Genomic DNA, 27075 nt, shown 5'->3' with positions numbered 1-27075 from the left:
TGGATTAGAACTTCCAACACAGAGATCAGTACAGAAGGGGAAAGAAAAAGTACCTTTGGCCACAATATATAAAATCCAGAGTGCTGCATGGCACATATTCAGCAAAAATTTAAGGAAAAAAGTCATCAAAGCCTCAACCTTTGCTTACAATCTTTATTGAAGTTATACAAAAAGAATCCCCCAAAAGTGAAAAAATACATTATATACAAAAACACTTTCCCTTGAGAAGAAGGCTCTGCTCCCTCTCTTAACACGCAGTGCTTTCAACTGGAGCTCCGGCCTCCACTGCTGCCCGGCTCTCAGCCTGATTCCCAGCCTGGAAGATAAACAGGGCGCCTGGGCATTAAGTGACCCCATTGTGAGCCATTCTACCTTACACACCTAAGCAGGTCTCAGAGAAAGTGAACATGTCTCCTAAATTCTGCTTTGCCCCATATACTAACGAGGCAATATCCATAGAGTATAAGGCCCTTTCCTAAATTCTGTCATAATAGGGCTGACAGAGCCAATGTTCATATATGTAAAAAGCAAGCAGAAGGGACCAATGGTCTTGCCAATCAAGTGCCTTCTCATATACATTCATCAGCAGAGGACCTATGGTGTGTATCCAGGTTCCCTCTGTCAATGAGACATCCTGTATTTCATAACCAAACTGTTGCCTGCACATTGTTTTCACAAGGGTTGCACTCAAGCAATCCAAACAGGCTCAAAGTGGGCAACACGCGCTCTGGAAGGACTGGTTTCCCCAGGCCCTGGAAACAGAGAAAAGTAAGGCAAGAGTCCAAGCCCTGCTTAACTGCCCACCTCCTCCTCCATGTTTTCTGAGACTTCCTTCCCACTGGAGGCAGTGTCCCCACTGCCCCCGTTCACCTCCGGCTCTGGTTTGGATTTCTTTGCATCATCTTTCCGGGGACTCTCTTCCTCTGGTTTCCTCTAAAGATAAAATTGTGAAGAATTCACAGATGTGATAATGTTTTTATAAAAGGACAACTGAAAAACACCATAACCCTCCCTACCATAATGCAAAGATACTAAACCCTACAGTCAGAGCTCTGGAAACTCCCTTAGCACAGGAAGCGGCTGCCAGCTTGTGGTCCACTGATTAAACTGGTCTGCCCCAACCCAACAATTGAGCCTCTCTGGTGGAAGGATGAGGTGAGCATGAGATGTGAATAAGAACCAACCCCAAGTCTGAATCTGAGTCAGGAAACAAACCAGGAGTAAGACTTTACCACAGAAGCGGGGGGTGGGGGAGAATACTGCAACTTAGGGAGAAGGCAGACTCACAGGAGTTTAAATACCAGCAGATTTGCTGCTGAATGACTACTGTCAAGAGAAAATAGACCAGCTTCTTAAGATGGGCTGATCTAACCAATCTAAGCAGCTTTCCTGACAGTCCTTGGGCTAAAAGAGGCCAAGAGAGTTTTACTACAAGAGGTTTTCAAGAGAAAACTATCTTTACTCACAAATCCTCATCTTTGCAAAATGAGTATCTTACTACACAGCAAATATCCAGAGTGTTTACAGGAAAGGCATCCCTCATGTGTCATTTGGAGCAAAGAAAAAATGCAAATGGTGAAGATGGAAATGACCATGTGTAGATTTACCTTCTTTCTGACAAGATGGGAAATATCAGTCACACAATTTGATGAGGAAGCTCCATCTGTTGGCTTTCTACCGGCAACCTGGCAAAAAGGAAGCCTTTGTTAGCAATGTACAAAGCTTAGGTACACATGAGACAGACACTGAGGGCTGTTAAGGGATAAGTCACTTGAGTACCCACCATAGAGACTGAAGACCCTCCTCCACTAGGAGAGAAACCTGAAGTCGAGCTCTCCACCTGCGTCAGACAAAGCCAAGTAGGTCCCAGGATAGAACCTACCAGGCTCTACACACGTTCCTACACCAGGTACCCACCATCAGCTAAATGAGATCTCAAATACTAGTGGCTTCCAAATAGCAACCGCATCTATCCCATCCACCTGCACCTGCCACTCCAACCTGGGGCAGAGTAGACTTTAAACTAAATCCTCCATATCCTACCATCACCTGTAGGGTACAAAGCTCCCTGACATCCCAGCAGCCAAAACCAGAGTCAGACAATCTGGGGTTAAAGGTCTTCAAAGCTTTACTAGTCTATACAGAGAAATCCTCAAAAGAAGGAAATAATAGCCTATGTTTGTTAGGCAAATACTATTTGTCTTGTACCATCAGAAGCATTGTAACACACAGGTACTATTATCTTCATTTTACAGATAAGCCACCACAGCAAAGGTAACAAGCCCATGGTCATCCACAATGTAAGCAGCAGGGAACAAAATTCAAACCCAGTCCAGCTCCAGAGCATATTCTCTTAAACATTATACTAGTTAGGAATAATTAGGTAAGTTTTCACCAACTCCCTGGAAACCAAGTCATGACTAAGATTCCTAGCAAACAGAACATAAACACCATGATGACGTCAACGTTATCAAGCATGCTGTTATGAAGACTTTAAAAGGAAGCCACACCAACCAGAGTTGCCTTCAGAGCCAATTCAGCCACATTCCCACTATGCTGGGACTCCTTTGCATCTTCTATCTTCTCTCTGATTTCAGGTAGCAGCTCCTTTAGCTCCTCAATTTCTTTCTCATATTCAGTAGGTGATCCTTCGGCCTCCTTCCTCTGCTCATTTAGTACAGCTACAAAAAACACGCTGAAGTGATCAGTTAAGAGTTACCACAAAAAGACCCATTTTTTTACCTTGTCAGTTTCTTGATCCATCAAGATCATCCATAAAAATAGCTTACGCTCACTCACCCATTCTCTTCTCGATGACTTCAATGGATTTGCTGAACTGTACCACTGCCTCATCATACTGAGAGTTATATCCATAGGCCAAGCCTAGCTGGTAATGGGTCTCTGCAAGGAGACGGTCATGGGCTTCCAGGTACTGCTCTTGCAGATTAAGGCAAGCTTGGAACTCTTCCACAGCTTGGACATAATTTTCTAATGAAGAGAAGAACAGCAAGCAAATGGACATATGATACTTCTATATTTCAGACCATTCCAGAGGAATGCTCCCCATTTTACATTTAACTTTTCTTTGCAACATCTCCAAGACCCTGGACTATCTATAAAAAATGTCAAATTAATGGGGGGGGAAAACCTGCTGAAAGACTTTAAGCTGTGTATTACTTAGAAGACACTATTATTACTATTCACTGTTCTGAGGACTATAGGAAACCCAAATCTACTATCCTTTTAAAACCAAGTTATCCACAACTTAGGATCAATCAAGCTGGATTTTAAGAACTCAGAGGAAGAAGGGAGGCAAGGAGCACACTAGAGAGTAAAACGGAAAATGTTACCAGATTCAACGCTGACTTCTCCAAGTTTAAGATGTGCTTGTGCAGCATAAAGCTGAGCTTCTTTTGTTTCTTGCCTAAAAGATGATCAGAAACCTTAACAGCATTTGTCCAACCCTAACCTGTTTTCAGCCACCAAGCTCCCAACCAGATCCTAGAAACACCAAGAGTTTTTTTACCTTTTAAAAATGATCTTTGCTAAATCCAGCATATCCCAGGCAAGCTCTAGGTTCCCAATCTCCTCCTCTTCATTTTCTTGAAGTGACTAAAGTATACCCAAGTCACTGGTATTAGGCAGAAGTACAAGACCATCTTTAAATTACAAATCTAAATGTAATACTTAGTATAGCCTAAAAAAAGAAAAATCCTGATAGTAGGATTCAAAATTTGGACATTCTTCCCTAAAATCTACAGAACAGATCCCTACAAAGTTTGTCAATGCTTTGTGACAGTGGTGTGATGGGTCCTGTCTGACAGGAACCCTTGGGATCAAATGGATCTTTTCCTATTCTAGGCATGAAGGGTCCCTAATCCCTAACCAGAAATCAGCTATCTATAATAATCACGCCTACACTAGTAAGCCACAGTTCTACAAGACAAAAAAGCAGACAATGTATCAAACAAAATAATGACTTAACCTTGTTTTCAAGAACTGAATCATTTGGTGTTTCTTCAGCCTTGTCATTTTCTTTATCCTCCTCTTCTGAGCCTTCAGTTTCTGCAAGCGAAAATTCCTCAGTATTGTGAACACTAAGATATCTTCTGACTAGTCAGACTCCAATAAACATCTGTCAAATAAACCATATTTTGAGGTAGGACAGGCCAGATGCTAAGTTGGTGTCAAACATTTGAACTGGATAGAAAGATGATTGCAAGTGATTACAAGTCTAATTCAAATTTAATCTAGACTTAGACTATGTAATCTTACAGTGTCTATGGTTCAACCTTCAACAAATCAAAAGGTTGAGGTGTTTCTCTTCCAAGTCAACGTGATCACTCAGATAAAGACAGATTAGTTACTGACTCTTATTCACTAGTAGCTCCCATCTACTCAGCCAGTAGCAGTTGGAGGCCTCACCAGTTCCTGGTGTCTGTAAGTCACCTGTTAGATAACACTAATAGGCTGAGAAAGTATCAAGTTAAATGAATCCAGTCCATTCAGAGGAAGAATGCTTGAGACTAGCTTTTCAACAACAGAGCTATGAGAGAAAAAGCACAGCCCTGTCACCAATGAGCATGCCACAGACTCCAGCCAGCTCTTGCACGCACAGAATTCGAGTGAGCTTACCATAACCACTTATTTTACTCCAGTACCATGTTAAAATTTGTAGCCATGTTGACACCATATTTACGTGTACTCGTAAGTCACCTGCCAATAAGGATGTTAATAGCTATACACACAATTTAAAGCTCAGAACATCAAGTGATTAAAATGGGCTTTGGGGGATACAAACAATTCATGAATTGGGTATTATGTGCCTACCCTCTGCCATCTCTCAGTAAGCATTTGTAATACCAACAACTAAAGAGCTCAGTCTCTCCTAGCAGCCTACCATGGGATAGGAATATGGCAATCAGGCTGAGAGCCATGAAGCCAGGTTAAAGGACTTTCTGTCCAGCAATACTGCTTCGGGATGGGAACAAGAACAGAAAATTCCTATGTATTATATATTATTAGTAGAACAGACCAAGTCCACTAAAAGCCAGTTATAAGTTACAAGGCAATTAACTTCTATAGCAAGTCCTGTTTTATCAAGGGACTGACTTTTCTGTTGACCATGTGATTTAAAATATGAATACCCACCATCACACACCATTATCTTTCCATAACCGTATTTCCAAACGGTTTGTGTACTTAGTTCCCTCATTAGACTAGATGAGTGGTTCTATGGACTGTGACAATAAAGCCCGTCCTCTAGAATATGCAAGACAGGTGACATAAATTTCATAATAGACTCAAAAAAACAAACTTTTATCTTCCCAAGTTCCAGGGAAAATTGACAAAATGTTTACTGTTTTTCTGTATTCTTAAGTATCTGTTACTTGCTTCTACTCATACCTAAATGCTAGAAGGCAACTTCTCATTTGGCATAAAATCTCTATTTGGAGTTTTAAATTAGAATTTTGACAATGGTCTGAGAAAAATACTGATTTTCTTGAGGAATCTGCACTTCATGGAATGGTGGAGAGGGAGCTAGGTCAATGTTTTAACGCAATGGCTTTCTCTCAACACTTTCCAACTTGGTAACCTGTACCCAGGTATTACTGGGAATGCCGTGTCCTCAGTAAAGATATGGTGAAATATTTTCCAAGCTTCCTTGAAAATGGATCTTGTTATATACCTGTTACATCCCTCAACAAGGGAAACACTGTTTTCTACCATTTCTCTCATCTTGTAGCCTCTTCAAAATGATATGGGCACAGAGTAGTACAAACAAGAATGAATTGTGAAGGCAAAGTAAAAGCAATCTGATTCCTTGGTTATCCTAGCATTCCCTCAGGGTAAAGTCAGGAAACCGCTACATTCACCAACATAGTCTGAGCACGGCCAGGCTTTATGCCAACATTTTAAAATTTTTGCTCACTTACCAATCACATCTAATCTGACCAACTATTAGAACAGAACAGTTGTTTTTATTAGGGATACAGGCAGCTCTGAAGGTGATAGGCAATGGGGCTTTACGAGAAAACCACTTGCAAGATTTCTGCAGGCTAGGGCTGTCATATCAAGAGCAATAAAGCATAGAAAGAGCCCAGGCCCTAGAGCCAGGTAGTCTGGGTACCCCGGCCCTCCCCTGTAGGCTATGACTAGGACAACATACTTTGCATCTTTCTGCCATTTCTTTATTTGTAGAATATGGAAAACTGTGCCTTCTTTAAAGTAGAACAGTACCTGGTGTACACACTAAAAAAATGCAACTGGTGACTCCTAGGGCTTTTGCTATAATTAAAAGAAAAATGGATCAGAAAATTTCTGGTAAGAAGTAGATTGATGGGGATAAAAGTTGCCTTCCTTAGTCTTAAGGTAGCTTGGGAAATAATACATTCAAGTCAGATTTCAGTGCTGTGACTTACTGCTTCACTTTAAATAAGCTGTGTAACCCCTAAGCCTCACTTTCCTCAGTGCTGTAGCTGGAGTAAGACAACCTACTACAGAGTATTATTTTGGATTCCAAAGCAATGTATGTGAGAGAGTTCTAACACAGTTACTTGTGATCTCACTGAATAGTTTATGACAAACCATGGAGAAATATGACATCTCTATTATATAGCTTAAGAGACCCAGCAGAGCTTATTATCTTTGCTCATCATCACTGGAGATCAAAACATGGGAATTTTTTAAATTGAGGAATTCAGTTCTGTGCTTTTTCCATAAAGAACACCTAGCAGCCCAGTAGTGCTACCATTTAGCCAATTCACTTCTGCTTACCATGCCTGTGCTGGCTGGAGTGCAGGGACCTGCACATAGGTAGAAGGAAGGAAGTTTACCAGAATGAGCGGCAAACACTGATAATGAACATTAGAAAATTTGAACTTAAGAGAACTCCTAAAGTAGTTTGGCAATTATATAGTAATAATAAATTGGGATATACCTGTGGTAATTAATACCGTTAGATGAATGCTATGGACAGTAGAATCCTTAAATGATAGTACAACTCAAGTCAGACGTGCCAAATGTGAGATTACTAATTAGAGGCTTAGACATCCTGATGAAACTGAATCACAATTATACCAATAATACTATACAAAGAATCCACACTTTATAACGTTCTGTATTAACAAAAACTTCAGTTTAGCAGCCAAAGCAAGCATGAAATGAGGGGGGAAAGCAGCGAAGGCTAATGGTTAAGTTTTTTATCTTTCGGAAGGGGGCTAATTTAACTATATGAATAAGCCCCAAACACTTCCTGATGAAGACTAAAGGTAAAGAGGGTCACCAGAATTCTTTCAGTATGGTGATAGAACATTCAAGGGTTAATGCCTTCATTGAAATGGCATGCCTGCTCAAGTGTACCAAATTCAGTGGATTCTACTGCTCTACTCCTGCTTTTTCCAAAAGCAGAGAAAAGGAACCATGTGAACAGTTAAGTAAAAAATCCGGAGGCATGCAAGTGAACATCCATTCAGCATTCTCTGCCAGCCTAGCCCACTATTTCCCTACCTACCCCACCACCCACATCTGCCTTTATTGGCTAGTATGGTGCAACAAGTTACTACTGATAGCTAGCCAAGTCTCAGAAATCCAAAGAGAAGGCCTATTTTGCAGTTAGTAAAAGCGTTAGTTTATAAGCCAGAACTTGCTTTTGTTTTAACTTGCTCAACTTTAATCACAACCTTCTTAAAGTGCCCCCGTTTTCATTTAGCCCTTTCCTAATCCAAAGGCAGACGGAAAATCCTGAATGGAAGGCTGACTTTTACCCATGATTAGTGAGTCAAATCCAGAATGTACTCCACCCACTGCAGTTCTTGCATATCCCGGTTACCTTCACCCTCTTTCATCTGTTCTTCTCTCTCTCGTGCTTCTTCATTAGCAGCTATCTTAACTTTGTCTTCAGGAGATTCCACAGTAGCCCCCTGAGCTACCTCAGTATCAACCCCATCTCCAGCTACCTCAGACTCTTCTGTGGACAGCTTGTTCTCCTCCTTAGGAACCAACTTTGCCCCGACCTCCTCTAGTTCTGAGTTGTCTTTCATTTCTGTCAGTCCTTCTGCATTAGTCTGCGGTTCAATTGGAGTCTTATCTCCTGCAGCCAACAGTCCATTGACTGCACCATCCTTAGGAAGAACTATGGCCTCCTGCCCAAGCTTCTCAGGAACTTCTGATACAGCCTCTGCTATCAACTCTGGTGACTCTTCAGCAGGAGGTACTTCTTGCCCTACCAGATGCTCAAGAACAGCCTTTCCTGGCTCATTTACAGAAGCAGCTACCTGCTCTTTTGGCCCATCCCCACCCACATCCACTGGCTCGATTGTTGGATCTACAGGCTCTGCTTCTACCTCCAATGCACTGCCCCACTTTTCTAGAGTCACAACAGGCTGCTTTCCTGAAGCTTCTTTTGGCTTCCCCTCTATGCTCACAATCACTTCTCCCTGTTTCTCCTGACCTCCTTTTTCTCTGCATACTTCTTGGGCATCAAGTGCAGAAACCAATTTTCCTGCCTCAGCGTCTGGCGCTTCCTGTTCCAGCTTTCCAGAAGGGACCTCAGCTTCACGCAGTCCTTCTGGTGCTGCAGCTTCCTTAGCTTTCCCATTGGTTTCAGTTAACTTATCTGGAGTTGATTCAACTTTTTCCTGTAGTTCCTCTGCAGGCTCACTTATATCCATATCTTCTCTTCCACCCTTCTCCATTTCAGCCTCCTGTTCTTTATCAGTTTCAGGCTTTACCAGAGACTTGTCTTCTATTTTTTTGGCTTCTTCTTTTTCTCCCATGGCGTCATAAACCTGTTCTCTCAACTCTTCCCTTGCTTCCTCTACATGGTTAAAGAACATGAAGCATAAACATGTCTTCTAGTTTAATGATAAAGGCATAAATGGTAACTAAAAATACATTCCCTTTAAACCCTCAAACAGCCTGGCTTAACTTTAAGCAGATGGTCTTATAGAAAAAAAAATTTATCTGTCACCCTTGAGAAAGCAAAGGGAATAAAGTCCCAGACAGCAGAGCAACTTATTGCAAAAGAAACTCAAGCTCCTTCTATAAGATAATATTTCACTTGAGCACTCTGATTATCAGGTAAGAGATGCCAAGCTTTATATTCTCCTCTAAACATTACAGACTTCCATCTGATACGTAAAACTCTAGAAGCCAAAACCAGCTTAGAAATTAACATTAAAGTTTTTGTTAAAGGGCTCCAAAAGCATTGCTATCAAAATTAATGAGCTACAAAGACTTTTTAAAAACTTGTATCAGAAAAATACTTAAGTTTGAAATATTTAAAACAGCTAGATTTGGAGATTTAGGTTATTCTCTTAAAAAAGCCTGCTATCAGTTTCGGTATTCAGCTAACTCCACTCTAGTCTCCACCAAAAGGCAGGTATCTCACAAGCATCTTAGGAGAGACTTTCAGAAAAGAGAGCCTATTTCCGTCACTTGTACACAAAAATAATACGTCGCATCTCTTCAATGTCACATGCAACTCCACATACCATCTATGTTATCATTATTTTCTACCAGAGATTCGTCTTCTGTTTTTTCTCCTTCCTCCTCTTCCACATGCACACCTTCCAGGGCATTTCCCAACACACCATTCTCCATTCTAGGAGAACAAAAGGAGAAAGCACGGAAGGCACAATGGCTAAAACCTAACAGTTGCGCAAGACAGAAATTATAGTTCTGTATTATAAAAGCAACAGTAGAGTATAAGCAAGTGCAAAGAATATAAACTAAGTACTCAAGGAAGAAAAGCAGTGATCAACCAAGAATGGACTAACAGTTATCAAAGGAAAAAGGACTGGGGAAGATGGGTTAGGAGGGAGGGATAAGGGGGGAAAGGGGCATTACGATTAGCACATAATGTAGGGGCAGGGGCACAGGGAAGGCAGTATAACAGAGAAGACAAGTAGTGATTCTATAGCTTACTATGCTGATGGACAGTGACTGTAATGGGGTATGTGGTGGGGACTTGATAATGGGGGGAGTCTAGCAACCATAATGTTGTTCATGTAATTGTACATTAATGAAACCAAAAGGAAAAAAAAAGAAAAGCAATGATCAAAATTTCTAATAGAGATTAGGTCTGTAAGAGTACACTGTAGGAAAGAAGCATACCCTTCACCCAGCCACCCGAAAGGGCACTGATGACTCTTGTCAAAAGAACAAGGTAAATGTGTAGTCCCTTTACAGTAAGTAAGTCCATAATATCTTCCAAGCTCTGAATTCATCAACATTTCTCTAAATGGCCAAAAACAAAACATTCTGGCAAGATTTTCATGCTATATGGAGAATTAGAATACAAAATTTATCAAAATGAGATTAAATAGATTAGAGCATTTGCTAGTTTGTGTACCTTTAGTGTATTTTATTCTAGTTAATAAGTTCTAGTGGAAAATATACAACTCTCCAATAGTTAAGACTACTTGTAATGGACTAACAGTTACCAAAAGGAAAGGGACTGGGGAGGATGGGTGGGGAGGGTAAGGGGGAAAGGGGCATTACTATTAGCACATAATGTAGGGGCAGGGGCACAGGGAAGGCAGTATAACAGAGAAGACAAGTAGTGATTCTATAGCATCTTACTACGCTGATGGACAGTGACTGTAATGGGATATGTGGTGGGGACTTGATAATGGGTGGAGTCTAGTAACCATAATATTGTTCATGTAACTGTACATTAATGATACCAAAATAAAATAAAATTTAAAAAAAGACTACTTGTGAGTCTTATTGATTAGACATTCTTACATTCTAGTGAAATGATTCTTCATTCAGTCCTTGTTAAGGATGACTATTTTGAGCTAGCTCAAAGTGCCTTTAAAGGCTTTCCCTCTATATTGGACTTTGATAAAAATTGACTAGATCACTATGCAAGATCTCTGCTTCTAATGACCCCAAAAGTCAAAACCTAACTATACCTTCACTCTTTTCATCAAATGCCTTTCAAAATTTCCATCAATATTTCATGTTCCTTCTAAGCCCCATTTCTTATTAGTAAAACCCATTTCACTTGGCTCATATAAAACCTCAAAACTAGTAAACAATCTTTGCAAACAACCTTAAGTTTCTAAATAGACCATTATGGTGATACAAAATGTCTTACTTAAAAACTGACTTAAAACATACCTTGCCAGCTCCAGAAGTGATTTCCCATAGAAAAAGAAGGCTTCTCCACACTCATTAGCTGTCTCTCCATACTTCTTACCTCTATGAAGATAATAAACATCTAAGATTTCAATTAACAGCTATTCTAAAACATTTATTTCTAGTTCTTTAATTATAAAATGACATTTCTTCAATAATACATCCCTCTAGGAAACCAATACTCCCTCTGCTTTCAAGTCCAGGTCAAAGAGACTTCAAGAAACAATGCATTAAGTTAATGTTACAGTTCTTTATCTATATATAAGTATGTTCCAAATGACATCAATTTGCTATACAGTATATAATCTTAAGAGTCAAACTACATTAATAGGTATTTCTCCTGCTACCAGGTAGGTGTCAATATGGGCCAAAATAATAGGCCTTCGGCTGGGACCTAAAAGATGAGTGAAGTCCATGGACAGGCATCATGAGAAAATTAAGAGCATGTTCTTTGGAGCCACACTGCCTGGATTCAAATCCTACCTCTAATCTTTAACGAGCTGTATAACCTTAGACAAGTAACTTAATCTCATAGTGCCTTAGCTTTCTTTCTCATCTGAAACATGGAAATGTTTAGAACTACTCAAAGAGCCACTACAAGAACAAATTGAATTAATGTGTATAAAAGCACTTTAAAAATGCTTAGAAATACAAATAACATTATAAAAGTTCTAGCTATTAGTATCTAGACAGGGAAGAGGGGGAGAAAAAAATCACAAATGTAACAAGCGTGGAGGAGGAAGTACTTTGTGTAGAATAAGGAGACTTGCTCCCACAAAGTAGAGGACTGGCGGAAGTCAGTCAGACCAACTAACAGCCTTAGGAGTTCAGTGAGAGTAACTAGAGAAACTAAGCAGTAAGTAAGTACTGTGAAGGTCATGTTTAAGGGTAGTCTACTAGACTAGGATAGTGTATTTCCAATTTTTCTCCTAAATACCCTTACTGGCAGGACAGCAAAAGTACTGATCTTTCCAGGAATCTAGGAGGAATAAGCTAATAGGGTTTATTTATGCTTAATCTTAAAAACTCAAGATTTTAGTATTTTACATTGCAAGATAACCACACATTTTTACATAAAATACCTAAACACTTAGGGTCAGATAAAATTTGGCCTATATTCTTACCATTCCATTGAATACTAGAGCCCCATTTCTTCAGGCCAGGTGGTGACTAACAGAGAAGCCCAGAATCAGACAAGAAATATTGCATCCAGGAATGAGACTGTATTCTAGACGACGGAAGAAATCGAAGTTGGGCCAAGAATGAACTGATATGACCTCACTGACTGAATAGAAGGAATGAAGAAACCAGAGGCTTCTAATCGTAGTTAAGCCTCAAACCTGAAACCCAGTTTTATTACAAACATTTCTTTTATAAGAGCTCAACTAAACTGTATATGATAGAATCAACTAATTAGGAAACATGACTGCATTCAGTTGGCTATTGGTAGTAGTATCTCAGAGGAAACTAAGTCAAACCAAGTTATAGGCTGAAAGACTATTCCTTGAAGATTTAGTTTATACTTTTTTTCTCAGCTCAGAGATACATTAAAGTCTTTGGTTAAAATAAATCACTTTGAAGGCATTAAAGTTAGCCTGTTCACCCATGAGATAAATATATATGGTCACCTGCTGGTAGCTTGCCAACTTTAAAGCAGTTGCAACAGGTAACAAAGGTGCTAAGAACCTATGTTAAAAAATGACATGCTAATAATAGCATTAGTAGTAGGGTAAGGAACCATCATGGCTGCTTAGGACTCAGGAATTGCCCCTGACACAGAACTTCTAGTGTTAAAACTGGAAAGTCCCAGAACAAACCAGGACCAGAACAAGTTAGTCACCCTAATTAGCAGTGGCTGGAAAACAAATTACCTTACTCAAGAAAATCAAACACTGAAACTGCTCAGCAATATGTAGGTTTTAGAATTCATTACAGGAAGAAACAAATACATGAAAAATAACCAAATCTTTTTAAACTCTTGCTCTTCATCTTTTCTCCCCATAAAACAACTGTTTATGACTCAAAATTATTAGGAACATAGTATCACATCACAGCAAAACATAGTACTTACAAAAGACTAGCTGCTTCCTGGAATGCATTGACAGCTGCTGGAATATCCCCCATCACTAGGTGTTTCTGTCCTAAACCCAATAGTTTCTTAGCTTCACTATCCACATCCAGACTGCAAGAAAAACATTTTTTCAAGTGTCAAATACTTTCTAAAGAAACATTTTTAAAGTACCTGCTACATTTACCATAATAGTTTAACTTTAAACCTTTTAAATACTCTAGCAAAACTTAACACTTATCACAACAAAAGCAAAAGAAATCCCACAGGTGACATTCTCAGAGCTTGACTAGAATAATTTCTCTTAAAAGTCTGTCAACTCACAAAGTCTATATATTTTACTGTAAATATTTCCTAAATAAACAACAGATATAAAAGAAATCATAAAAAACCATAAATCCATACAGCCAAGTTGTACTGGCTCAACAAAAAATCAAGAAACATTTAGGTAAACAGGGCATAAGGCAGTGATCTCAAGACCAAGACAATGTGGTACTGGCATAACTACAGGCAAATAAATCAATGGAACACAACACAAAGATCTACACTTGGCCAATTCCAATTTAGACAAAGGTGTCAAGCCAATGCAATGGGGAGAGTATAGTTTCTTCAACATTTGTTCCTAGAATAACTGGATATCCACACGCAAAAAAGCAAAACCTCAACCCTTATCTCATACCACATACAAATATAAACTTGAAAGGGATCATATATTTTCTACATGTAAGATTTAAAACTGTCAAGACTTCTAAGACAACATGGGATAAAATCTTGATGACTTTGTGGAGTTTGGCAGATACCTTTTAAGCAGGACAGAAAAAGCATTAACTATAAAAAGGGGATGGCTTGATAAACTAAACAGACTTAAAATGAAAGACTTTTTAAAAATATCTTAAATCTTTTTATACCTTTTCTCATTTTTAAATCTTACATATGAATAGTAAATAAGGCACAAAAAAGATGCTCAGCATCTTTAGCCATTTGAGAAATGCAAACTAAACTCATAATGAGATGACATACGCCTAACCTATCAAGTCTTGACAAAGATTGGAGCAGCTGAACTCTCATATTCTGCTGACAGAAATGTAAATAATGGAATCAATTTAGAAAACAGTTGGGAGTTTCTTACTTACATAACTACCATATGATATATCCAGCCATTCCATTCCTAGGTATTAACACATGAGAAATCAAGGTATATGCCCATATAAAAACTTGTACACAAATATCATAGCAGCTTTACTTACAATAGGCAAAAACTGGAAAGTCAAATGGATAAACAAATTGTGACATATCCACATTATGGAATACCAACAAAAAGGAATGAACTACTTACATATGTGATAACAGATGAATCTCAAAACAATTATGCAGAACTAAAATTGCCATACAAAACAAAAACAAAAACTCCATAGTATATACAGTAGGATACTACTCAGATAAAATTCTACAGAATGCAAACTCATCTACTGTACAGTGACCAAAGGGAGATTGGTAGTTGCCAGAAGAGGGAATGAAGTACAAAGGAGTAAAAGGAAACTGAGATGAGTTATATCATTATCTTGAGATAATGGTTTACAGGTGTATACATATGTAAAAACTATCAAGTTGTTCACTTTAAATGTAGCAGGCAGTTTACTGTATGTCAATTTTATCTTTATAAAGCTGTAAAAATGCTAAGGTAAGAAAAAATCTGAGGGAAAAAGTCCAAGACTCAGTGACTTCAAAGTTTCCATTAATGGAAGCCAAGTTATTTGGAAGGACAAGTCTGTTCTAATTCAATTTATCTGTATTTGGGTACCGAATACTGCTGAACAGAATTCAAGACTGGATACAAGAGTGAGCAGAAAGGCCTCACTGACAACGTAAAACTGAAGCAGGTAACTACAGAAAAGTGAGGAAGCCAACATAATAACTATGCAAATACAGGGGAAAAACATTGCAAGGGCAAAGGGAACAAGTGTGACGCTCTAATAGAAGCTTGCTTGAAGTATTTGAAACAAAAACTTTAGTGGCTAGAGATGCTAAGGGAAGAACTGTAGAAAATAAAGGAGGGAATAAAGAAAGGGAGAGCAGCAGTATCTCAGTATAACCTACGTGGAAAGCAAAAGAAGGAGAAGCTGAGTTAGAACTGAGACAAGACCCAAGGGGAACAGTAGAAATGGTTAGATTCTGAATATACGTATTTTGGAATTTGCTAATGTATTAGATATGTAAGTTCATCAAAAGGTGATAAAGCCAAGCCTGTCAACTAGTAATTAACAACTATCATGTGAAAAATTTTACCTCACTTACATTTAATCCTGGTACCCACTTTGTAAGGTTGTTGCATTATTACCCATCCATTTTACATATGTAAAAACTGAGAACTGGTGGCGGAGATTCAAATCTAGACAATTCTAGAACACTGCCATTTACTGAGACAGATGACTGAGGGAAAAGTGGATAAAGGGCAGAGGAATGATTTCGTTTTGAATATGTTAATTTTAAGATGCCTACTGGATCTCCAAGATGGTGAAGGGGAGAGACTCAGGAGATACATGGGAAATAGAGATACAAATGGGAAGTCATGTGCTTAAAGCCAAAGGACTGAACTGAACTGGGAGTGGAGGGGCACTGCTTAGGGAGTGACCATTAATAAAGAAGAGGTCACAGGAGTGAGAGCCCTGGCAGCATTCTTACATTAGACAAAGAAGAGATGATGAACAACCCTGCTCCCAAGAAAGCCAGTGAAGGAAAAGACCCAAGAGAAAATGGTATCCCTGAAGCCAAATGAAAAAAAAATAAAAGATGGAAGTGATCAACTCGATCAAATGTTACTGACAAGATTGCTGACCACTAGATTAAGGAATACAGATGACATTAATGATGGTACACAATACGGTCTTAGTAAAATGGTAAAAATAAAACTTGACTGAAGAAAAGGAATAAAAGAGTAAAGAAACAAAGAAAATCTTTGTATTTTATCCACCATTTGCTTTTGCACCCTTAGTACCAATTTCAATAGACAGAAAAGGGCAGATCGTCTTAGTATGAAAAGTTCTTGTCTCACGGAATCTCTGAAAGAGTTTTGAGGATCCCAAAGGTGCAGAAACTATACATTAAGAACTACTGATAAGAGCATGGACCAACACCCAAAAGAGAATATTTAAGTACAGGTTTATGGTAGAATGCTAAGAAATTTCTCATTGCTGATTCACTGAAAAAACTAACCAAAAAAAAAAAAAAAAGTAAAATCATCAAGTAAGGGCAAGAGATGTGACAGTGTTGAATGTTTAAGAAAATGTCAAGAAAAAGTTGTTCAGCTGAATGGGAAAGTAAGTTGACCATGGAAATGTGCTATAGCTGCCAGGCAGTATAAAATTTCCACTTCAGGTCACTTTTTACGAAATTATAATGAGACTAAATCATACTTTTTCCAATCATCCTTCACATTTATCTCAGAATGAGAGCATCATGCGCACAAGAGTCATAAATGCCTATAATATAATGATAATTACATATCAGCACTGTGTTGTGGGGTCAAGTAGCCCAGCTACATTTACATCTTATATTTAAGTCCAGAAATTTAACATTACATGTCATACACTGTAGTATATTCTAAGAGTAACCCTTTAAAAAGGTTATGTGAATGTGCATTTCGGACCAATCCTGAGCAATATCCTTCTACCCAAAAACCAGAGTGGCTCAAATTACTAGGCAATATTTCTAGAAGACACAGCTTCAAAAAACTAAAGTTATTAAGATCAAAACATGAAAAACAGTTAAAACAAAACAAAACAAAAGACTCTTCAAAAACAGATGTGCAGTTAGATATTCTGCAGGACTAAACAATTTACAACAGTGATTCTCAGCCTAAGTAAGCTTAATTATTAGGAAGCACATCCGACGCACACAAACCTGAATTCTATCTCAAGCTTAATAAAACCTATAGGAATGCAAAACCCAGGCATCTATCTTTTGAATACTGGTTAACAATCATACTCATATCAAGATGGGGAAGTTACATAAAAGCAGATGTAGACTCAATATAAAATTTACAACTTTTAAACAAGAATAACAAAACTGAAAATCCAACCTTACAAAATAGATGTAAATCAGGATATACCTATCAAAAGAAAGGTTAGCAGTTGACAGGTACATAGTCTAGTCGAGTAAGGAGCAGAACTACAGAACTTTCATTCTAACATTTCTATCAGACACAAAAAGCCTGAAGACATTAGAACTCCATACTTTAAATTATAGACAAGTACCTTAAAATTCAGTCTTATTTGTTATACAGCTCTCAGTTTATGTTCCAGATATAAATCAAACTGCACCATGGTAGAGTCTTACCTCTCTGCTTTATCTGCAGAGGTAGAAGGAGCAGGAGCATCTTCTTCCATTCTGTAATAAAAAATTAAGGGGAAAAAAAAGTAAAAATGGAGGCTCTTTTAAACTGGGAAGCAAATAAACCAAAATAAAAATAAAGCCAAATGTGGAGGGGGTACGGGGTGGGCTCTACAACACAGAGAAGACAAGTAGTGATTTTACAGCATCTTACTACGCTGATGGACAGTGACTGTGAAGGGGTATGTGGGGGGGACTTGGTGAAGGGGGGAGCCTAGTAAACAATGTTCTTCATGTAATTGTAGATTAATGATACCAAAATAAAAAAATAAAATAAAAAATAAAGCCATAAAAGAGCCACTATTTATTAAACATACAATATGATTAGGTCTTAAAAGTAATACATTATCAAATTTAATCTTTACTCATTCAGATACCTGTTAAATGCTTGTTTATTTGCTGGCAAGAGGTATACTGCAACAAACTCAGAAAGTCACATCCTAGCTTTGATTTTATTATCAGATGGAAGAGAACAAAGTTTTTGTTACAATGCAATATATGCATTCCTGAAAAACCTCACATTCTGCAAAATTACTTACTTAAAAAGGGGGGGGTTTCCCCTTGAAAGCAGTTTCCCAGAATATTAATTTTTGAGAAGTTCTGACATCTTTAAAACATTTCATAGTTGTGTTTACTGAAAAAGTCTAGAAATGACGACCAACTCAGTAGCAATGAGACTGCACCTGAAAATCCATTTCCCACTAAAAGGAACCAACCAACACTCCACTGAGAAATAATTCTAAGTCAGGGCAGGGGGCAAGTATAAAGGTGAGCCTGGGGCCATTTCATGCCTGAAAGCAACAAAGCTGTATTACTTAGGGTCACATCTACTAACGCTCATGCCTAAAGCAATTATAAAGCAAATATGGGGAACCCATGGAGGGAAGTACAGGAGAATTTTTGTACTATTTTTTCAACTTTTCTATAAATTTGACATGTTTCAGAATAATTTACAAAAATACCAAAAGCATACTAGTGCCAACCTGAATAAAATCCCACTGGCTGAATGAAAGAAGGGAATTCAAGCAACAAAGACAGTAACTACATACAATGGACTGAAAATTTCAAATGTTTAAATCAAGGATTTCTCAATGATAAACAAAAAACTCAGCAGTCATCTTTGGAGAATGGCAAGACACGATTACAATATTTTGAATTGGTAAATAAAGGTAAATAAGAATATACCCCTTTTTATGACACTGTTGTGCCCAAGAGGCAGGTTCCAAGACAGGGCTAACATTACTTAGGAATCCTACACATTAACCTTGCTCCATCATCAGTTTTCATCTATATTCCAAAGGCAATATTCAGGTAAGTAGGAACATCTGTCTTTTATGAGGATGCTCCCAAAGCACAGCAGAACTTAAATTAAGGATCATTACAACTCAAACAAGAGCTGAGAATGCTGTTAGCTGTGGTAAAATGGAGAAAAGAACAGTAGGAAAAGCAATTTTACTACCAAATACTAACATATCAGAAGCATTAGAATTGGGAGTGCACACAGTAAAAAAGCTACAAGTATGAGTGAATAGAAGAAGCTGCAGAAAAGGCTTTTCCTACCATACAATTACTGAGACTCTCCCTCCCCAAAGGCTGAACACAAAACACAAACACACACACACACACACACACACACACACTCTCTCTCTCTCTCTCTCTCTCTCTCTCTCTCTCTCTCTCTCTCTCCCCCCCCTCCCTCATTAGTTTTCCACACCCAGACTTTCTTCTTGTTTGGCTATACTAAATTTATGAAAATAGATGCATAATATGAGCAATATGGATGAAACAATATAAATAATTGAAAAGTAGCTTACTCAATAAAATATTGAGTTAAATTCACTAGGCATTTTAATTTCTGTACCTACTAAATTTGTACCTGTTTGTGCTATCAAACAACAAAGATAGTCTCCAACAAGAAAGTTGATTAAAGCAGAGGGGACAACTTCTTTAAACACAGAGAAAGGCCAGAGATCAACTGACAGCTGGAAACTCACTATACCGGAGTCTTAGAACATGTTTTAGAGATTTAAATATAACAAAAAACTCAGTTCTTTTCAGCAGGTTCCAAATCTTTGCTACCAACTCCTCCTGAGCACATTGTACTACTGGTCAACAAGTTTGATGAAAATCTCTCAAGAAAACAAAAAATCAAAATCAAAACACCTAATAAATTAAGTAAATGAAAAATAATCTGGCAAACAAAGAGGATTTGAAAACCCACAGTGAGAAGAAAGTAATCAATAAAGACCCAGAAATGATATAGATAATAAAAGTAGGAACTCAAAACTGTTATTTTAAATACATTCTACATGCTCAATAATGTAAAGGAAAACATGAACAAGATGAGAAAAGACTTTTAAAAAAGCAAAAATAAAAATGACCCAAATCAAACTTCCATAGATGAAAAATACACTTCATAGAACAAGCAGCAATCCGACCCCAAGGAAGATTTAACTTAAAGATACAGTAGTAGAAACTATCCAAAATGAAAACACAGACTTAAAAAAAACCTCTGAGTGTGTGAGACACTAAGGAAACTAGTGGTCCCTGAAGGGAAGGAAAATACTTAAAGAAATTATGGCAAAAGCAGAAGTTTTTTGAAAAGATCATCCATCATGATCAAGTGGGATTCATCCCAGGGATGCAAGGATGGTACAACATTCGAAAATCCATCAACATCATCCACCACATAAATAAAAAGGACAAAAACCACACCATCATCTCCATAGACCCTGAAAAAGCATGACAAAATTCAACATCCATTCATGATTAAAAACGCTCAACAAAATGGGTATAGAGGGTAAGTACCTCAACATAACAAAGGCCATATATGACAAACCCACAGCTTTTCCTTTAAGATCAGGAACAAGACAAGGATGGCCACTCTGCCCATTTTTATTCAACATAGTACTGGAGGTCCTAGCTACGGCAATCAAACACAAAGAAATAAAAGGCATCCAGATTGGCAAGGAAGAAGTCAAACTGTCCCTGTTTGCAGATGACATGATACTGTACACAGAAAACCCGAAAGAATCCACTCCAATACTACTAGAACTAATACCTGAATTCAGCAAAGTTGCAGGATACAAAATTAATACACAGAAATCTGTTGCATTCCTATACATCAACGATGAACTAGCAGAAAGGGAAATCAGGAAATCAATTCCATTGACAATTGCATCAAAGAGAATAAAATAACTAGGAATAAATCTAACCAATTAAGTGAAAGACCTATACCCTGAAAACTACAAGACACTCATGAGAGAAATTAAAGATACCAATACATGGAAACACATCCCATGCTCTTGGATAGGAAGAATTAATATTGTCAAAATGGCCATCCTGCCTAAAGCAATCTACAGATTCAATGCAATCCCTATGAAAATACCAACAGCATTCTTCAATGAACTAGGGAAACTAGTTCTAAAATTCATATGGAACCAGAAAAGACCCCGAATAGCCAAAGCAATCCTGAGAAGGAAGAATAAGCAGGGTGATTACACTCCCTGACTTCAAGCTCTACTACAAAGCCACAGTAATCAAGACAATTGGGTACTGGCACAAGAACAGAGAGCCACAGAACAGTGGAACAGAATAGAGTCCAGATATTAACCCAAACATATACGGTCAATTAATATATAAAGGAGCCATGGACATACAATGAGGAAATAACAGCCTCTTCAACAGCTGGTGTTGGCAAAACTGGACAGTCACATGTAAGAGAATGAAACTGGATCATTATCTAACCCCATACACAAAAGTAAATTCGAAATGGATCAAAGACCTGAATGTAAGTCATGAAACCATAAAACTCTTAGAAAAAAACATAGGCAAAAATCTCTTGACATAAACATGAGCGACTTCTTCATGAACATATCTCACATATCTCCCTGGGCAAGGGAAACAAAAGCAAAAATGAACAAGTGGGACTATATCAAGCTGAAAAGCTTCTGTACAGTAAAGGACACCATCAATGGAACAAAAAGACATCCTACAGTATGAGAGAATATATTCATAAATGACAGATCTGATAAAGGGTTGACATCCAAAATATGTAAAGAGCTCATGCACCTCAACAAACAAAAAGCAAATAATCCCATTAAAAAATGGGCAGAGGAGCTGAACAGACAGTTCTCCAAAGAAGAAATTCAGATGGCCAACAGACACATGAAAAGATGCTCCACATCGCTAGTCATCAGAGAAATGCAAATTAAAAACCACAATGAGATATCACCTCACACCAGTAAGGATCGCCACCATCCAAAAGACAAGCAACAACAAATGTTGGCGAGGTTGTGGAGAAAGGGGAACCCTCCTACACTGCTGGTGGGAATGTAAACTAGTTCAACCACTGTGGAAAGCAGTACGGAGGTTCCTCAAAAAGCTCAAAACAGAAATACCATTTGACCCAGGAATCCCACTTCCAGGAATTTACCCTAAGAATGCAGCAGCCCAGTTTGAAAGACATATGTACCCCTATGTTTAGGCAGTACTATTTACAATAGCCAAGAAGAAACGGAAGCAACCTAAGTGTCCATCAGTAGATGAATGGATAAAGAAGATGTGGTACATATACACAATGGAATATAATTCAGCCATAAGAAGAAAACAAATCCTACCATTTGCAACAACATGGATGGAGCTAGAGGGTACTATGCTCAGTGAAATAAGCCAGGCGGAGAAAGACAAGTACCAAATGATTTCACTCATCTGTGGAGTATAAGAACAAAGAAAAAACTGAAGGAACAAAACAGCAGCAGACTGACAGAACCCAAGAATGGACTAACAGTTACCAAAGGGAAAGGGACTGGGGAGGATGCGTGGGGAGGGATAAAGGGCGAGGAAGAAAGGGAGAAATATGATTAGCATGTATGTGGGGGTAGCACGGTAAGGGCTGTGCAACACAGAGTAGTGATTCTGCATCATCTTACTATGCTGATGGACAGTGACTAATGGGGTTTGGGAAGGGGGACTCGGTGATGGGGGGAATCTAGTAAACAATGTTCCTCATGTAATTGTAGATTAATGACACCAAAATTAAATTAATTAATTAATTCTGAAAGGAGGTTCATTTCTTGTTGCATTTGTTTCTCTCTACTGGTCTGGAAGTTATAGCATGTTTTTATTCTTGAAATAGTTATGCTACATTTAAAATATACATCTTACAGAAGTCTAAGTCATTTTCTTTACACTTTCCTTTAAACACCTCAGACACTGCACCTCTGAATAGCCCCACCAACTTACTTACCTGAATGCTATGTTTACTGTTCTCAGACTAGATTAGGTTTTTATGCAATTTCCTCTCCAGTAAGCTTTTCAGTGGGTAATGAGGGAGTAAAACTTGAAATACTGGGATTTAGCCCAGACTGCCACTTACTAATTTGGAAATTACTTCTCCATTCTAATTTTGATTTTTCACACCTATAGAAGATAACTACACTTTGTGGTATATACTTTGTGGATCAAATAAAAAGATAAGAAAAAACTCAGTATCTACAATTGCTCAGTTTTAGTTTGCAACTTAAGGTAGGAGAAATTTAATCTTTTATTTTTCTTTCTAGAGGCACATGCATAAACCTTCTCTGTGTATTACCTGCCAGGAAGCTGGAAACAGTTTACTAGTGACCTAACTTCGGCTAGACAGGTAACATCTGAACATCTGCATTAGATATTTGTTGCATAATTTTATCTTTAAAATGACATATAGCTTTTATTAAGTATGTAGAGCAAGGGTCCCCTCTAAGCAGAATGACTGCTAAACATTGTCTGCGGCACGATAAAATGGCCTAAGCAAGCTCAAGTAAGAACTCTTTTTTTAAGCATATACTAGACAACTTCCAAGACTAAGCTATTTCAACCCTATCAAATCAACGTCTGAAGAGGCTGAAAATGGAGCTTGAAATTACTATTTCCCAAGAGATCCTAGGTGATTTTGATTGGTCTGAGAACCCTTTTGCTTAACATAAACCCACCAGGAAACGACCCAAAAAGGGGTTAGGTAGTGTAGAGATGAGTATATCTCTGGTAACTGTACATGTACTAACACAATTATAAAGTGTAAGCCTATAAATGGTCAATCATATAAACCTCTCGGCAACTTTGCTCTGACTTCTAAATTACTTGAGAAGGGAGGAAAAATAAATCCAGGCCCCTAAAAAACAAGGGAACATTGGGAATCAGCCCTACAAAAGGTAAAAAGCACTTGCTTCCTCGAATTAACGGGCTGTTTCCTTTCGCTGTTCAATACCTTAAGTCTGAGGGGCACGGTGCCGTTTTCAAAGCAGTCATACCTTCTATTCGTCCTACACTTCGCGCATACTGCTACCTATTAACGTAGCAACCAAATACTGCTGGAAATGAGGAAAGCTCAACGCAGCCGGAGGTGAAGATGTTTCGCATACCGATAAAAATAAAAATACCCTTAAGTAACCAAACCTCCCGCCAACACTCGCAAAGTCTAAAGGGTCACTACGCTCTCCACCACTGGCCTAAGGATGGGGCTAGAGGAGCGCACGTGAGCAAAAAACAAGCTCCTCGGCGCTGCACAGCTCCAAACAATGGAGTTTTCCCGCCTCCCGAGGGCTCCGCCCACTACTCGTGAGCCGGCAGAGGGAAGCAAACGCACGCGCGAAAAAACCCGCCCCCTGAGGGGCCCCGCCCCCTGAACGCCACCGGTCCTGCCTCCTTCCTCGTGTAGGTTTTTGTTTTTTGGGTTTTTTTGGCGCCAAATCTCAGGATTTTTTTACCCAGCTTGTTTAGGAATCCTACTGGAGGCGCGCGCCAGGAACGCGGTGACAGCCGGGACGTGAAAGCGGACCGGCCTGCTGTGATCCCGCCTCCTCGCCGATAGCCCCGGGCCGGGGAAGGAAGGAGAGGGGCAGGCGATAGAGACGGCCGCCGCTGCCCCCGGCAAGATGGCGGCCGCGAAAAACGGGGTAGGGGGCGCCAACCGAGCAGCTTTAGCGATAAAGCGCGAAGCTCTCTGCAGGAAGAGGCCTTCTCCACTCTCCGAGCCTCCCCGAACCGCAACGGTTTATTGAGAGGCAAATCCTCCCGCCCACCGGTCCGTCCCTCCCGGGAAGACCCCGTCCACCACCCACTCCCGGTGGACTGGCCAGACTCAAGCTCTCCACGGTCCCGCTTACTTGGCGGAAACCAGCTCCGCGGCGATGGCGGCAGTGGCTCTGGACTCTGCGGCCATCGTTCTCCTGAGGTGGTGGGCCAGCAGGAGGAATAAAGCCTGTGAGGAAAACAGAGGGAATTTGGAGAGCGAGACACTTGTTCAGAGACAGAAAATGGCAGATTACAGACCCCGTGCGGCTGGGGCCCCCGTATATACCAGGGCCCTTCGCCACGCCCATCCACTTCCGGGTCCTCCTCCTCAAGTTAAAGGGCCAGGACTTAGCCCCACTCTGGCCAGAGGACACTCCTCGGCCTCGCCGCCTGGCTCTGCGGGGGTACCTGTCCTCCTTAGTCTGCCTTTCCCCTAAAAAGGCAACTTCCTGCTTCTCTAGCAAGTCGCGTAAGAACTGGAATCTTCGTATTACAACTCCTGACTGAGTGTCGACCGCTGGCTTCCACAGAAGGGGAAGCTGGTGCTCTAATGCACTTTTGGAGCGAGTACCTAGAGTCTCTTTCCAGCCGGAATACTAGGAGAGGTGACTAAGACTTTCTGTCCGTCCTCTCAGCCGTAACGGATGAGCACGGGTACAGCAGCAACGGCTAAAACGGATCTTGGTGAGAGACGCGTGGCTCTGAACCTCGCAACAACTTACGCATGAAAATGCTGCTCTAGGATTGGCTACCGCTGAAGCTACCGCGCCTGATTCAAAGCTCCGTGCTGCAGGTGGCTCCTCCCTCCGGGCCCGCCCCCTTCGGCTGGTCCAATCTGCTGACGCCATCCGGTTTAGCTCCCTCAGCTCTTTTTGTCCGCGCAGATCGACGGTTTATCGTTGGCCCAGTATGTGTGAGGGTACTGTGCTTAAAACACTTTAACACTGTTAGCGGTCCCATTTAATCTTAGTGCTGCTAGTGAGATCGGTGTTATCAGCCCCATTTGGTGGAAATAGACATCAAGGTTCAGGGAAGGTGTGACTTGTTCAGAAAGTTGCAAGTCGTTTATGGAAAGCAGTATGCCTCACTTCCTACAACTGGCTAAGTGGAAGATAATTGGCCGGCTGAGGTGGTTGGACTTTCTCACACCTGGATCATCAACCATTGCCTTCCACCATGGTCTTGTCTACAGTGGTCAGAACAGGGGCTTTATTCCCATTCAAGTTCAGAAACGATTCCTGGGAAGGACCCTTATTCCAGATTTCAGGCAGGTTGAAATTGTTGGGGGTATGGAACTGGATCCGAAAATGCCAATTTCTGTGGCAAACGGATATGGGCTCCCCTGTTATGAGCTGGGTGACCTGGGACAAGTCATGTAACCTTTTACAGTTAAATGTAAAAGGAAGACAATATTAATATCCTTTCCTTGAGGATCTACTTAAAACAGAAAACAAGTTTTCATAGTAAGTAATGAGGGCAAATGGGACTTGATCTTGGGGGAAAAATTAATATTTAATTAGCGGTAATGCTTGCTTCAACAATCAGCACTATGCCTGGCCCATGCTAACCACTCATTAAATGGCTACCACAGTCTGGTAACATGATGACTAGAGGGTTGGGAGGGGAGATCTCTCCAGGGTCTTTGCAGCCCGTGCTAGAGCCTGAGAAACCCAGACCAGTAACTTGTGTGACCCACTCATAATTAAATACTCACTGAGCAACTATGATATGCAAGGCCTTCTACTAGGTCCTAAGGGTAAAAGACATGTTCCCTACCTTTGAGAAACTTAGTCTTAGGAAAAATATTTTTTTTAATGCATCCACTTCTCTTAATTGTTACTACCACCACTCTGATCCAAGCCTAGCCACCATCATCTCTTGCCTATACAACTACATAGCCCCTGATCTCTGCTTAACCCTCTCCAGAAAAATCTTTTTTAAATGTAAATCAGATCTTGTCACTCTCTATAAACAGGTTTTCATTTTGCCCTTAATAGAAATTTTGAGTTCCTTATCATTGCCTGCCCTTAGGTCCTATATGATTTGGCTCCAATCCATCTCTCCATATTCATCTCATACTACTACCCTTCCTTCACCACACCCCTACTTCAGTCTCTTCTGTTCCTCAGAATGTCCAAGCCCTTTCTCATATCCAGGGGTGTTTGTACTTGCTGCCTCACTTCCTAGAAAGCTCTCCTGATACTTTGAATGACTAGCTCCTATTCATCCTTTAGGCCTCATCTCAAGTGTTACTTCCCTAAAAAGGCTTTCAGAAGGCACTCAATCAAAATTATGTTCCTATTGTTTATTTCTTCCATTTTACTTAATCAAAATCTAAAATTATTTTTTTACTGTTGCCCCCTGCTAAGTATATAGACTCCGTATGACCTTTTCTGTCATTTACAGCTAAATCCCCAATG

The 27075-nt window shown here is 39.6% G+C and overlaps 1 protein-coding gene across 4 annotated transcripts; it reads right to left on the bottom strand.

Moving 5' to 3' along the window:
• Positions 1-135: 135 nt before the first annotated feature.
• NASP (nuclear autoantigenic sperm protein) lies at positions 136-25360 on the bottom strand. 4 transcript variants are annotated; one of them, XM_037021763.2, is made up of 16 exons: positions 25227-25360; positions 24748-24842; positions 17549-17599; positions 13217-13327; positions 11128-11208; positions 9495-9604; positions 7832-8818; positions 3986-4065; positions 3527-3612; positions 3351-3424; positions 2800-2988; positions 2515-2681; positions 1784-1840; positions 1608-1685; positions 805-933; positions 136-316 (listed from the first exon to the last, which is right to left on the bottom strand). In XM_037021763.2, exons 2-16 carry the CDS (start codon positions 24801-24803, stop codon positions 248-250), a joined length of 2325 nt encoding a protein of 774 aa, XP_036877658.2. In that variant the 5' UTR covers positions 24804-24842; positions 25227-25360; the 3' UTR covers positions 136-247. The 4 variants fall into 4 exon arrangements, with proteins under 4 accessions (XP_036877658.2, XP_017523591.3, XP_017523590.3 ...); XM_017668102.3 differs by lacking the exons at positions 13217-13327; positions 25227-25360 and having other exon boundaries at positions 24748-24934; XM_017668101.3 differs by lacking the exons at positions 1784-1840; positions 25227-25360 and having other exon boundaries at positions 24748-24933.
• Between the last annotated feature and the right edge of the window lie 1715 nt (positions 25361-27075).

The sequence above is a fragment of the Manis javanica genome, chromosome 4 (genome assembly GCF_040802235.1).
Source record: "Manis javanica isolate MJ-LG chromosome 4, MJ_LKY, whole genome shotgun sequence".
Taxonomy (NCBI): Eukaryota; Metazoa; Chordata; class Mammalia; order Pholidota; family Manidae; genus Manis; species Manis javanica.
This window is presented reverse-complemented; position numbering and strand designations above follow the sequence as displayed.